This window comes from Peromyscus maniculatus, chromosome 7 (genome assembly GCF_049852395.1).
Source record: "Peromyscus maniculatus bairdii isolate BWxNUB_F1_BW_parent chromosome 7, HU_Pman_BW_mat_3.1, whole genome shotgun sequence".
In the NCBI taxonomy this organism is placed as follows: Eukaryota; Metazoa; Chordata; class Mammalia; order Rodentia; family Cricetidae; genus Peromyscus; species Peromyscus maniculatus.
The window spans coordinates 34,000,065-34,014,143 of record NC_134858.1 but is presented as its reverse complement, the minus strand read 5'-3'; the positions used below and the strand labels follow the sequence as shown (position 1 = coordinate 34,014,143).

Below are 14,079 nucleotides of genomic sequence, written 5' to 3'. Positions count from 1 at the left end.
GTTAGCTTTCCTTTCTTATACAGACTGGGCCCCAAGCCCAGGGGAGGCCATAGGCCAACCTAATCTAAACAATTCCTCCGTTGAGACTCTCTTCCCAGGTGATTCTGGATTGTATAAAGTTGCCAAAGCTAACCATCACACCTACAGTGTTGAAGACAATTGCTAATGTGTTCTAAAGCATGGTGCTTGGCGAGTGGCCAGCAGCAGACATAGAACAGCCTGGGTTAGGGGACAGGGGACACAAACCCTGCCACTGACTTGCCCCTTACTACTTGCGTAGCTAGAGCTAATTGTATGGTCCTCTGAGATTTTTTTTTTTTCTCGTATGGGAAATGAGAACAAAGCCTAACTGGTAGGTGCCTTGAGAGCACACCGTGAGGACTCGAGAAGGGTCTTCTCCACACTGTAAGTGTTAAGTTAGCCAGCTGCTATGGACATGCCACAGGGGTGATAACTACCATCAACAGGTGGGAAGTGTTCCCACAGACTTCTGTATGACTTCTGTATGACAGAATCGAGAAAGAGCTATCAATCTGTCAATCCTGTCCGTGTCCGAACAGGAGTCTGGTTGAAAGCACAGAAAGGCAGGTGGAATTCAACAGCAAGACTGTATGAGTCATCTTAGAGTGCCCTGCACCCTGAGTGACGCGTGATGGTGGCACTACAGAACCCAGTGCCCCAGTCTTCTCAGAACAGTAAAGTCATTGGTCTGCCTTCCTGGAGACCAGTCAGGGGCCTCTGGCTAATCTAGACCCCCAAGTCATAGCTGGGGTAAGGTATCCCTGTCTCCACGCAGCCTCTTCACGGGCTCCGGGGGGAGAGGATGGGCTCCAGAGCTCTTTGGGCTGAGCAGTTTTGAGATGTTTCTTTACAAGACTTGAAGAAACGAGTTGGCATTTAGGCTGGGACTTAAGGGTGTTTGGGTTTGGGATTGGGTGGGACGTGGGTGGTCGTTTTGGATGACGGCTGTCTCTCAAGTGACCATCTTTAGCTGCTACTTTAACACTCTCACTGTTGCTGACTGAAGGGACTGAAATCTCCCTCCAAAATGCTCTCATCGTGAAACTTTCTTCATCTCTGTTCTTACCTTGGAGTTTGATGACCCACGTGGCACCCTGGCATGGTCAGAATGGGAAGCAGAAAGCAACCTGGCCGTGTTCTTGGCTACACCCGTCTCTTGATGCCAAGGAGATTTAGACCTCGAATTTCTGCTCTGGCATGAGACTATTTTCTCCCACCCACTATTCACTGTACAGAAAGGGAGCTGTCTTCTAACACCCTAGGGAGGATGACAGAGTGTCAGAGCAGGAGAGGTCCAGGGCACTCCAGGAGACTTGTGGCTTTCAAAGATGCCCTCCAAAAGTGTCATGAGAGATATACAATCTCACAGCATCCCTAGGAGACCTGAGCAGGTTAGGAGAAAACACACATGTGCACAGGATCTAGCAGTCCTTGAGGATGCAGGAAAGGAAACCCTTCAGGAAAAAAGGAGCATGATCCCACCCGCACAAATGATGTGGGGCTCCAGCTGGCCGCCTACAGACAACCTGTGGCTTTTCCAGAGTTAGAGCGCATGTGCCGAGCCAAAGGTTTCTCTCTCCCTCTCTAATCTCCTCTTAACAGACACGCAGAGTGTGACAGGCACTGTTCTAAGTACCTTGCCAGTTCTGAGAACTCACGTCATCCCTGTAACCACCTTGAGGCTGGTAGAATGATTTCCTAACTTTGCAGAGGAGGAAAATTGGCCAAGGTCTGGAGCTACTGAGAGGCAGGTCCAGGATCCAAACCATGTAGAAACCATGTTTTCACCCACTTTCACAGGGCCACCTCTGTGACCCTTCTAGAGAGGTGGGATATCTTTTTTTTTTTTAGGTTTTTCAAGTCAGGATTGTAGCCCCAGATGAACTAGAACTCACTCTGTAGACCAGGCTAGCATCAAACTCACAGAGATCCACCTGCCTCTGTCTTCTGAGTGCTGGGATTAAAGGTGTGTGCCATCGCCGCCCAGCAGAGGTGGGGTATCTTGATAGACTCTTAGGTATCCCTCCTGACTACCCCACAAATATTCTACAGTCAACCAAGGAGCAGAAGTAGGGTGACTTGGGGGTCACCTAACTCCTGGAGGGCTGAATCAGTGAGCCACCATCCATCCTCCTTCATATCTGCAGACACACATACCCCAAACCTCCACATGAATTCACTCAACAAGTATGCACCGAACACACAGTGGGCCAGGCATTCTCTGTGCAGATGGTTAAGGAGAGAAAGAGAAACATATGATGCCTTTTCTCCAAAACCTGACAACCGGTCTCTGTGAGGTGGCAGAAAGCAAGTCACCCCTGTGATGGGAGGGATTCTAGGGAAGCATTTGAAGCTGGGAGAAGGAGACTAGGTGGGGTTGAGATGGCAGGAGCAGGGATGGAAGCAACTACAAAGAACCAGTCTTATTACAGTGTGATGAACGGGCTGAAGCAGAGACCCAGGGAGAAAGAATAGCTCGGAGAGTCAGAACCGGGGGTGCTACATCTTCACAGTGGGAAGCTATACAGCAACAGAACCCAAATAACTACAACCACGCAAAAGTGCAGATGAACAAATGATTTCATTAATACAATGTTTGGACCCCGGGCAGAATGTTGCACATGGCTATAATCCCAGCACTCAGGAGGCGGAAGCAGGTGGATCAGAAGTTCAAGGTCATCCTTGGTTATAAGCTTGAGACCAGCCTGAGCTTAAAAAAAAAAAAGAACAAACAACATCAAAAACAAACAAAACAGGCAAAACTGAGCCATCATGTTGCAGGATAGAACACACACAGAATGATCTAAAGAAAAGTAAGGAAGTGATTGTTATAAAAATTTATCTTTCGGAGGGTGGTCGGAAGGGAGCAGAGAGAGCTACCAGGGTAGGAGCAGACTCCTGTCTTCTGAGCATGTGAGCATTGGCTGTGTGGCGGTAGGTGATACTATGCTGCTTAGTTCTGTGCCTCTCTCTGTGTTTTTAAGGGGGTAGGAGTAAAAACAAGAATGGGCATTCTAAACAGGGGCAAGTGGGGCAGGAGGAAGCCCATCACTAGCTGTACTTGCCTAAGTAGTACTAGGCCTGCTTGTCTGCCTGCTTGCTTGTCGGTCTGCCTGCCTGCCTGTCTGTCTGTCTGCTTGCTTTGTCCACTCTGACATCTCTGAAATCAGGGGGCATCTGTCACCATGGCATGTTAGATATGATGCCACATGGTCATTTCAAAGCTCTGGTCCTACTGGCTGCCTCCCTGTGGGTCACAGGCCCTCCTGAGCAGTGGCATGCCCATAGAATGAAGGCCCCAGAGCAAGTCCCTGCCACATGGTTGTTGGGGTTGGGGGATTGGGAGTGGGGTGGAGAAAGGTTTGGTAGGCCCCAGAGCAGGGCTGGGGAAAGGAGAACCCAAGCTCTCTACTAAGTCTAAGGCCCAGTCTAGTGGCAGCATGGGCCCCCCTGATACCCACAGGCTGATGTTCCCCCATGTAATGGGTCCCTTTGTGACCCAGGCAACCACATAGTGAGATCCACATGGACTAAGGAGGTGGAAGGATCATCCCAGGGTGGGTTTGAATGAAAGAAGCTACCAGAGATACAAACACCAGTACTGGAATAGTTTCTTCTGACCAGAGCTCACTCTTCAAAGTAAAAGCGTCTTCAGCATCCTTTGAGCCCAAGGAGATAAGAGCTGTGGAGGTATGAAGGGAGGAGTCGGGAAGAGCTGCAGAGTTTTTAGGTTTGGTTGCAGAAGGACAGAGGGAGTTCCTGATAGCAACTGAGCCAAAAACAAAACAAAACAAAAAAAACAACAACCACCCACTTAATGCACATACTTCAAGTCCCTAGTCTTGAGTGTTCAGCTGGAGAAGTCTGGGAGGCCTCCATGCATCTGTCAGGGTAACACCCTTGTTCTGTCAGCCCATTACGTCATTCTGAAGTCCAATAAATGGGTGCCTTTTCTACTTCCATGACAACCAGAGAAAGCTAAGGATGAAAGGCACAGGACAAGCAGCCAAGGCCAGACAGCCACCAGATGGTGGGGCAAGACTCTACCCTCTCCTCCACGGCTCTTCGCCATGCAGCAGCCTTGCCCAGTTGTGGAAGTCTTCAGGCCGATATTGAGAAGGGTCTGGAATTTTCTAGTCGGTGCTATACCCATTTCAAGGAAGACTCATCCACGGCAGCTCGGGCCTTTCCTTTCTGCTCGCAGGGGAGTTCCCCCAGCTGGTGATCCCAGGGCAGCTTCCCTGGCACAGTGCTTACCTCTCAAGATCTCCTTTCACTCCCTCACTCGTCCTTGGCCTCAGGCCTTTCCAGTTGTGCTAAAAGTAGCACTGACTCCATCGCGGTCTGACCAGGAGCCAGGGCTATTTTGATTCTCTCCTCGGGAATCATGTGGTCTGAGGCGTGTGCAAGCTGGACTGCTCCTCTGGCACTCTGCTGCGGTGCCAGGAATGTTCTGGCACCACACACCTGTTCCCAAAGCTGGGCTAAGTGTCTCTCCTTACCCACAGCCTCCACCCTGTGCCTCCTGAGGTGCTGCTCTGGGAAGGAGAGGTGGTGGGACCTGGTAGTTGAGGTAGTAAGGGGTCTAATATCCTTATCCGTAGCAGATTATCATAAGGTAATCATAAGATAAGAATAATCAGTGAGTATCGGGCAACACTCACTCTTTGAGCTGTTAGATGCAAGTATGTCAGTCTGTGTGTAAGGTAGAGCCGATCCTTGAGTGCAGGCAGCGGAGCCTCCTTAGAGATAGGAAGCACCATCCTTCCACACTAGGCTGGGGACTTCCCTCTCTAGGGCCTTAACAGGGGAAAGGGGAAGAGAGGCTCGTCTGACTGGCTTAGCTAAGTCATGGTGTAAGGCTCCTGCCGAGAAGGCCTATCTGTCTGCTTGCTGGAGTCGCTTGGCTATTATTCCTCAAAGCTCAGCTGAGGACCTGCCTTCTAAGGCAGCCTCCCAACCAAACCAAGCCACCCTTCTCCCATGACCCAAAAAGACCTTGGTACAGACTACCTTCAAGGGAGGACCCCCACCCCCACCCCCACCCCACCACCTTTCACCTCAGCTGTGAACCCCTAACTTCAGGCGTCTCTGATTTCTACCACTCTGGAAGCAGCCGACCTCCAGCCTGTGGAAGCTGATGACTTCGCTTTGTTCAACCTTACCCACAAGCCCTTCCTGTGTCTGTTGCCTTGTATATTCATACACCATCGTTGAACATGGACACTATTCCCATGACTGGTAGGAGCACTGTGGAAATAACATCTGATGATCCAGGGTTCCTGCCCAAGAGCAGCCCACAGCTTCCTGGTGGATACTTATGCCCCTGTATGATGAGTGCAATGCACTTATTCAGAGGCCTCAGTGACTACCTAGGCTTCAGGGAGCTGGAAAAGACCTCCCTGGGGATTTGACCTGGGACAAATTTTCAGTGGCATTCAGAAGTGCCCACAGTAGGACAATGATAGAAGAGGCCTCAGTTGGAGGACAGTAATGCAGGATATGGAGACTGAAAGATGGACATTTTGTTGTTGTTGTGTGGTCAACTCACATACATGTAGGTTCTACATACTGCAGATTGAACTAAGTATGGATTGAAAATATTTCAAAAAATTGTACTAAGCACACACAGATTCTTTTTCTTAACATCATTTCCCTAAATAATATGGAATAATGACTATTTCTACATGATTGTCTGAGGTATTGTAAGTAATCCAGAGGTGATATTCAGCACCCAGGAGAATATGGCCACCATGTATTCCCTTCTTCTAAGCTTCCAGAGTGCTCAGTGCCCAGCTCTGTGTAGGATGTAAAGGCTGTATGTAAATACCGTGCCATGTTGTGGAATGAGACTGGGTCATCCACAGATATTGATGTCTGGTGGTGTGTGTTTGGGGGTGGGTGTCTTGGAACCAATCCTCTATGAATAGCAAGGGAAGAGTCTGTTTTGTTCACCGATCTACCAGCCATGGACAGGGAGGCTGCTTGGTTCCTTCCTATGAACCTTGTGAGGTAGAGTGGGAACATCATTGGGGTCCCAGAGTCCCTGTCTGTCCAGGGCCTGACATCTCCCCTTCTGGCCTCCCTCTGCTCCCTTCCAATTAGCATGAAATTGGCTCTGGTAATGCTGGTGTGCAATCCTTCTTATTAGACTCTTAATAGTGTATGATCACAGGGTCAGGCACCCTGGTGTGGTGGTCAAGGTCAGAGGTGTGAATTAAAGCCACACACAATTCCGATTGCTTCAGTCAGGGGACATGGGGGCCAACTGAAGAGGCCGATTTCCTTTGACACTGCTAATGACCACACTTCCAAGGCGGCAACACTCCAATTCCTCCCTCAGTGAGCTTTAAACGTCTTGCCCACATCGCCCCATCCTCACAGTACGAACTCTTTACAAGTATTTAATCATTACATAACATAATAATGTCTTGTTAAGTGCCATGCCTGAGGTCTCACAGCTAGTCACAACAGAGCTGGCTTGTGAGCCGCAATCTTTGGGGCTTTAGAAAGTCCAAGCATTTCTTCTCTACTAGCAAGAAGGCATGATCCTGGTCTGAGAATGCTAGATGGCTTGGCCCTCTACCCCCGAGACCACCAGGTCTCCCCTACTCTTAGGATGAACCTTTGGTCCCTTTAACTGGATGTCAGACATGTGTGCCAAAGCCTCAGAAAGCCCTAGAAACATATTAACTTGGTGTTGTCGGCCCCCACACCCATTGGCTCCAAGACCCTCTTCCCTAGGCTCCCCCTTTCTTTTGTTTTTGTTTCCTTGTTAGGATTTTTTTCCCCCTAAGAGTTTCCTGTAGACCAGGCTGATCCCCCTGCTTTCTGCCTCTGAAGTGCTGGGATTACAAGCATGAGCTGCCACGCCCAATCAGACTTTTCCTTTCTTTAATGCCACTCCCCTCAGCCATCTTCCCACTGCTCTGGTCGATACTATTTCCTTCCTCTAAGCTTCCATAGCGCCCAGTACCCAAACCACGGCATCTCCAACTCCGCCCTTGTTTTCCTCCATCAGTAGTCATTCGTGTGCCCATGGTAATGGGGACACACGCCTAAGTGTGTACACTATGCCTTCATGAGGCTGAAGAGTGAGAGCAAACATATAACCAGGGCGGGACCAAAGCATGCATGCCCACGGGAGACACCTGTACCCCTCAGTCCTCCCCAAGGGAGTACAGAGCCACCGTCTGAAGAACTGAGCCGGTGCTGCCCTCTGAGTGACAGTGGACAGCTTTTTCATCTGACCCACCTCACAGTCTTAACGGTTGGTTTGATGAAATGAAGTTCAAGGGATGGAAGCATTCCGAAGAGTTAAAAAGGTCCTATGTCCATAGTGTACCGTTGTATATTTATCCCGTCTTTCCAAATGCCTAGTGTAAATCTGGACACATTGTAGATATAAATAACAATGAACTTAGATCGCATTGATTCATCCCCCCACCACCACTTACTACTTTCCGGGGGCTTTGGAGGCCATTGCTGACCCCAGCTCTGAGAAAGCCTGCCTTCCTGAGGGATCAAGTGAGAAGCAGGGGGAAATGCCTTGCAATCAATACTGAATTGACTCCAGAAACTCCCCTGGTCTCCGTTTCGACAATGAGCTAGGGAGCCTAAGGCGCTGGGGAGACTCTGTGTACACTCCAAGCCCACTGTCCTCAAGAACAAACACTGCCTTTCTGCAGTTCGGGCTCCCAAGCCCTGGGCTGTGGCCATGTCTTGATGAACTCCAGGGCACCCTGGGTACCACAAGCCTACAACTCCTCATTCTTTCATTTCAGCATCCCTACCCCACAGAAGACGAGAAGAGGCAGATTGCGGCCCAGACAAACCTCACCCTCCTGCAAGTAAACAACTGGTGAGTTGGGCATTGTCTGCCCACGGGCTCTCAGATCCAGGGGCACGTGCTTGGCAGGGGAATGCAGAGCAGGGAGAACAGAATGCCCACACCTACCTCAGCCTCAGCTCCACTACTAGGCCAGTCCTCTTCCCCTGCGGGCTAGATAGAGGGACTCTGAGTCAGCCTGTCCTGGGCTTCAAACTGCAGCTTCTCAGCGCCCTCTGCTGGGAAATTGGGCCAAACACATCCCTAGAAACTTCCTGACTAGAAAAACCAACAGTGCCAGAGAATCTGGGCTCACGCCTAGCCCAGTGGAGACAGACAGGAGGGTCTTGCATCTGGTACCAAAGGTGGATATCTGGTCTACCCGACTCCATGTGCGCTGAAACCAAAGTATTTTACAAAGTAAGCTGGGAAGGAGGAGGGGGAGATGCTTTCCTCAGCCCACAGACAGGGATGTCAGTGTTCTTGTCTGCTTCTGGACAGGATGGATAGATGTACTAGACCCTAAAGCTGGGCCCCTGTTGTAGTCCAAGACAGAAGTCAGTGACTGTGACCACAGCTCTTCCCTTCTCTGTTCAAATCTGATGGATCTTGAGTAGGAATTTCTGATACCTCCTTCTGCAGTCTTCCCATGCTGCCTGTGGTCACTGAGCCCTGGGTAATTCCTCAGCCATAGAGGGCCTTTACCCCTAAACTGGCACACCTGTCTGCTGACCCTTGGGGGCAGCTTAGCCTTCGTATCTTCCCCACCCCCACCCTGCCCATGGGACCCAGATGGCGACTAACCAGACCTTCACCATCACCCCTGGGCAGGTTCATCAATGCTCGGAGGCGCATCCTGCAGCCCATGCTTGATGCCAGCAACCCAGATCCTGCTCCCAAAGCCAAGAAAATCAAGTCTCAGCACCGGCCCACCCAAAGATTCTGGCCCAATTCCATTGCTGCTGGGGTCCTGCAGCAGCAGGGTGGCACCCCAGGGACAAACCCTGATGGTAAGACCAGGACTGGGGAAGCCGTAGGTTGGGGCTAGTGGGGCTCCTGGAAAGACCCACGGGCCGAATGTCTCCTTACACAGCCAGGATTCCTGCCATTAATTCTTCACAGCGTTTGCCCCTGCTTTTTATAAATCCTACTATAAGAAGGGGTGTTTCATACACATTTTTGGTTTTGCTATTGCTGTTGTTTGTGATTTGTTCTGTTTGAGACAGAATCTCACGTAGTCTGGCCTCAAAGATACTATATAGCCAAGGCTATCCTTGTATTTCTGATCCTCCTGCCTCTGCCTTCTTAGTGCTAGGATTTCAAGTATGAGCCAAAAGAACTCCAGCTCCTGTATAAATTTGAACAAACCTAAAGCAACCTCACAAAGAAGTGGGAGCTGATGGTCCTTGGAGCCAGTGGCTGCTCAGCAGAGCCCCCTCCTCACTCGTATTCCTGGGTTGCTCGGTGAAGTCAATATCTGCCTAGTTCTCCAAGGCCAAGGCATCTATAAATACCAAGGCAGGCATCTGGCTTGTGAACAGAGGCCAAGAGAAGCTTTGTTCTCCCAGATTCCCCACCACACCCTCCGTACATGCTCTTCACATTGCTGGTTTCCTAGTGAACAATGAATAATTTAATCAGCGAGATGTTTCTGAAGCTGGCACGTGAAGACCTCTGTGTGGGCAGGAGGGTGGAGACACCCGTGTACGTGCATATCTTCATGCGTACGGCTGTACACTGGTTCCTATGTGGTGGGTTACCATCTGTTGAGGCAGAACAGGAATAAAGAGAGGCCGTGCTGGACACACTTGCAGAAACGCCCAGCGCTGTTAGGACTGACGCAGTGTCTTGAATCCATGACTTAGCTGTCTGAGACTCAGTTTCCTCCTCTGCCAAGTGGGGAGTGAGTCAGAGGGCTCCTGCTTTACAGAGTCGTTAGAAAGTAAAATGAATCAATAAAAACAAAAGTGCTTCCTATACTTACATAGAGAATACTGAGCATGTATTGGCCGGCGGGGGGGCGGGGGGGGGGGTGTTGCTACCTGAGATGATGCAGGAGAATCAGAAGAACGGAGGGATGGGAATCTCTGCACCAGTGAATTGTCTCACTAAGTGTTTGGACAAACAAGGGGCCCACCGTCCCATGAGCCAGCCCATCCACCCTGTCCATCACTAAGGTTGCTGGGCCTGACCAACGGCCCCTGTGTGTCCTAACCTTTGTCCTCTCCCATGCAGGTTCCATCAACTTGGACAACCTGCAATCCCTGTCCTCCGATAATGCCACCATGGCCATGCAGCAGGCCATGATGGCTGCACATGATGACTCGTTGGATGGAACGGAAGAAGAGGATGAAGATGATATGGAGGAGGAAGAAGAGGAGGAGGAGGAGCTAGAGGAGGAGGCAGATGAGCTGCAGACAACGAATGTCAGCGACCTGGGCTTGGAACACAGTGACTCCCTGGAGTAGGTCAGGCAGCCCCGATGGCACTGGTCACCGAGCAGGAAAGGAGTGTCATCAGGAGGGGTCAGGGTGGGAGGGAGGGGACACGGGCAGGCAGCACCAAGAAAGTTGGGCCCTAGCTTCCCCAAATCATAGCTTGAAGAAACGCAGAGGCGACACCCTGTTTCTTTCCAACCACCAAGCTTCAGTGAAAACCTAGTTCCAGACCCTCGGACTGCAGAGCACTCCATTGCTGGGGCCAGTCAAACAGCCTGTGAGGAAAGGCAGAGTGAGAGCTGGACTCACCCAATACCTGAAGACAGATGACACCGTGGCCCCACGTGGAAAAGGACTTGGGTAGTTTACAAGCCCTGCCCTGTGAGGCGGACAGGCGCTGTTTGCAGAGCGGACCTTTGCCAAGGGGCAGACCTGGGAGGGAAGGATGAGATGAAACAGAGGGGGCTCACGTTTCCCCACGGGAGAATCTGAGCTCCCTCGAAAGACACTCCAGGACAGGAGGGGGTCCGCACGCATAACTGGTGGCCAGAGGAGGGGGGCCTGAGGCGACACCGTACCCTGCAGAGCCGAGCGGGACACAGACTGAACAGGGCTCCAGCTTGCCCCACCAGGACCCCGTCTCTTATCACAGCAGCCGTGGACTGGGGAGAGGGGGGAGGAAGCCAAACGAGACTCCTTCTTCCTCTCTTGGAAACATATTGTCGGTGGGTCCAACCTGAAGAGGCTAAAGAGCAGCTCTCCATCCGGGTCAGCTCTAGGACCAAGCAGGCGGCAGAACCTGGATCAGGAGCCATATTAAGATGACTTTGGGGAACACATCTGTCCCTAGGTGATCACATCACAGCTCCTGTAATAATAGGACCTTGGTGTCTTACCCTAGATGCTCCTATCCTCAAATGGAGTTCTCCAGATACCCCAGCCCCCCTGTAAACCTTTAGCGAGGGGGGGGGCAGGGGTTCTTCCCACTCCACAGGTCCCCATGGTATCCCTCTGCTCCCAGGCTGGTACCACCAGCCTCTAGCCTCCTTCTTCATGCTGTCCTCCAGAGAAGGCAGAAGACACACCGGAAAGAGGCGTTATCCCAATGGGAAGGCAGGGTCTGAGGAAGGTGCTGCTGTTCTTGCCTTCAGTACCCGACCTGGCAGGGGAATGGCGGACCAGTTGATCTGCACACGCCAGTGGGCCCGACACTGAGGAACTGGGGGCTCCTGGGAGGAGGCTTCCTACCATCTGCCCTCACACACACCCTCCAAGCCCCACTTTGGAGGGCCCATGATTGGCACCCGCTCCTCCTGTCCCCTCCTATTCTACGGCTGTGAATGGCAGGACTAATCACGTGTGTGTTTTCCATTGGGTTTAATGTGATGGATGTGCAGTTTCATTTGTAAATGTGCATTAGCCATCTCCTTCAGTGGTCGGATGTGAGTGGCTATCTGGCTCAACCAGAGGGGACCCTTGGGATCTTCTGGGACTTCCCCTCTTCTACCTGGTTGGATGGAGCAAAAGGATAGTCACTTTTCTGAGGTCTCCCGGAAATGAATGTATTTCTCCCCCAAAAGAGCTGATATTTAATGTTTTACTAGGGATTTTTGAGAAACAAAAAACCTTATTTATAATCTGGGTGATCCAATCATTTTTTTACTCCCTTTTGATGTCATACTTAGAGGAAAGGCAAGCTTTTTTGGCGTGAGACTTTTGCAACACGCAGTGGATAAAACGTATTTCCTCTTCTAGTTCATTTTTCTTGTTAAAATACATACATCCACACATAACTTCCTCCACTCAGCACCGTGACAAGCACCCTACTCAGCACGGACATGTGTGCATATGTGCACATGGATACACATGCCTACATCTCTTCCTCCCAGCCCCTTCCACCCGCCTAATGTTATGCAACCTCCTTCCAGTGTATCCACCAAACCAGTACTGAATGTGGCCGCAAAGTTTTCAGTAAACCTTATCACCTACCGAAATGCTGGTGCACAGTTCTCTCTTCCTATCTACCTTAGCGGTCCCTTATGCCTTCAGTGGGACCCTGGGCCAGACAGGATCTGGAGGCCCAGAATCCACCCCCATTGAACTGATCTCCCTCAGAAAGAGACAAGAGGTGACCTCTGTTAGCCTGTCTGGAGAGGAAGATGGTTCACTTTTAAAGCACTCCAGCTCTAAATCAGAGCCTAGAGAGGACAGAGGATGCTCTGTACTGCCCTCTCCCAACAGTCCTTTGCACTGCAGAGGAGACCTGACCTTCGCCCTTGTAGACCTCTGTATTTCCCATTGTTGCCCCAGGACTTTATCCTTCAATTTGGTGTAGCCATGGCCTACATGTCACTCTCATCTACCCACCTTCCTTTGTTCATAGGTGGAAAGTCCTGGAGCATGGAAAGAGATGAATCGTGGGCTGCAGCTTTAATCCTGGTACTATGTCCAGGGCAGGGTCTGACCCCTAATCCCAGGAGTCATCTCTGCATTCCCTACAGCCAGGCCAAGGATGCAGAAGGGGTCAGAAAAGTCAAAAGATTCAAAAGATGATAACAAACACATTACCACCTCACCTCCTCAAATTGGAAAGACAGAGAGCCAGACATCATAGACCATATAAGTTGTCCTAACCCTCCGGAGTTGGAGGCAGGGGGATTAGAAGTTCAAGGCCATCCTTGGTTACATACTCAGAGGATAGCCTGGAATACATGAGACTTGTCTCAAAAAGTAAAAAGAGAAAATTGCGGGAGATTTCATTATGAAGTTTCCAAGGAACACACACACACACACACACACACACACACACACACACACACACACACACACTCAAACGAACTGAAGAGAAGGCTCAGCAGTTAAGAACACCTGCTGTTCTTGCAGGAAGGACCTACACTCAGTTCCTAGCACCCATCTCAGACAGCTCACAACTGCCTGTAACTCCAGTCAGGACACCTTTCTCTGACCTCTGCAGATACCAGACAGGCACACTGTGCACTAACATGCATGTGGGCACTCACACACACAAATGAAATAAGAAATCTTTAATATATGTATATACACAGCATATATATATATCCAGGGAAAAAATTCCATGACCAAATTAGCTGGATACTCTTAGCTAAAAATAAATAGCAACCAAATTAATCCAAAGTTCCTAGCTAAATATACCATACATTGTGTGCAATGCACATTGTAGTCAAGGCTCCGAAAAGTCCTGTAGGAAAAGAAGCCTGATTAGTTGTTTAGTACCATAGAACAACTCTTTAGTTGTTCCTTAGATTCACTTGATCCGTCTCTGCTCCTTCTTTCCAAGTCATATGTATTAAGGATTCTGCAAACCACACAGCAGAAAATATGTCCCAAAGAAATTAGACTAACATGGTTTTCCAACCCAGGGTGCCATCTTTTCAACCATGCTGACAACTAAAAGTGGGTTTGTGGTGTGGGTGGTTGTGTTCTCAGGAGAGGGCAAGTGCTGTGTTTGCATGATCCAGATGATGCAGACAAACCCAGAGAGATGTCCCCTGTGGTAATGACAGAGAGGGGATTCTGGGGGTGGGGGTGGGTAGATTTCCTTAGCCTAAAATGAAACTCTGATATTAACAGCCCAAGAAACTGTTCAGGCCAGCTTCTGGACCTGACTGCCAGGTCATCGGAAAGGCCCTTTCAGGCTTGCAAATCCTGCTGAAGACTTAAACATCCTTGGTCAGAAGCCCCTCTTCTGTTTTACATAGGCCAGATGACGGCAATGGCTGGCAGCCTGCAACCAGCTCAGTCTTAATCCCAGCG

At 50.3% G+C, this 14,079-nt stretch overlaps 1 protein-coding gene across 7 annotated transcripts in view; it reads left to right on the top strand.

The window, feature by feature from the left end:
* Pknox2 (PBX/knotted 1 homeobox 2) overlaps positions 1-12,281 on the top strand; it is a 274,475-nt gene extending 262,194 nt beyond the window's left edge. For all 7 annotated transcript variants that reach the window (XM_076576020.1, XM_076576015.1, XM_076576016.1 and 4 more), the window contains 3 exons: positions 7,806-7,882; positions 8,681-8,859; positions 10,085-12,281. In XM_076576020.1, coding sequence (XP_076432135.1) covers positions 7,806-7,882; positions 8,681-8,859; positions 10,085-10,317 — 489 coding nt within the window. In that variant the 3' untranslated portion in view covers positions 10,318-12,281. The remainder of the gene's footprint in view (positions 1-7,805; positions 7,883-8,680; positions 8,860-10,084) is intronic.
* The last annotated feature ends 1,798 nt before the right edge of the window (positions 12,282-14,079 follow it).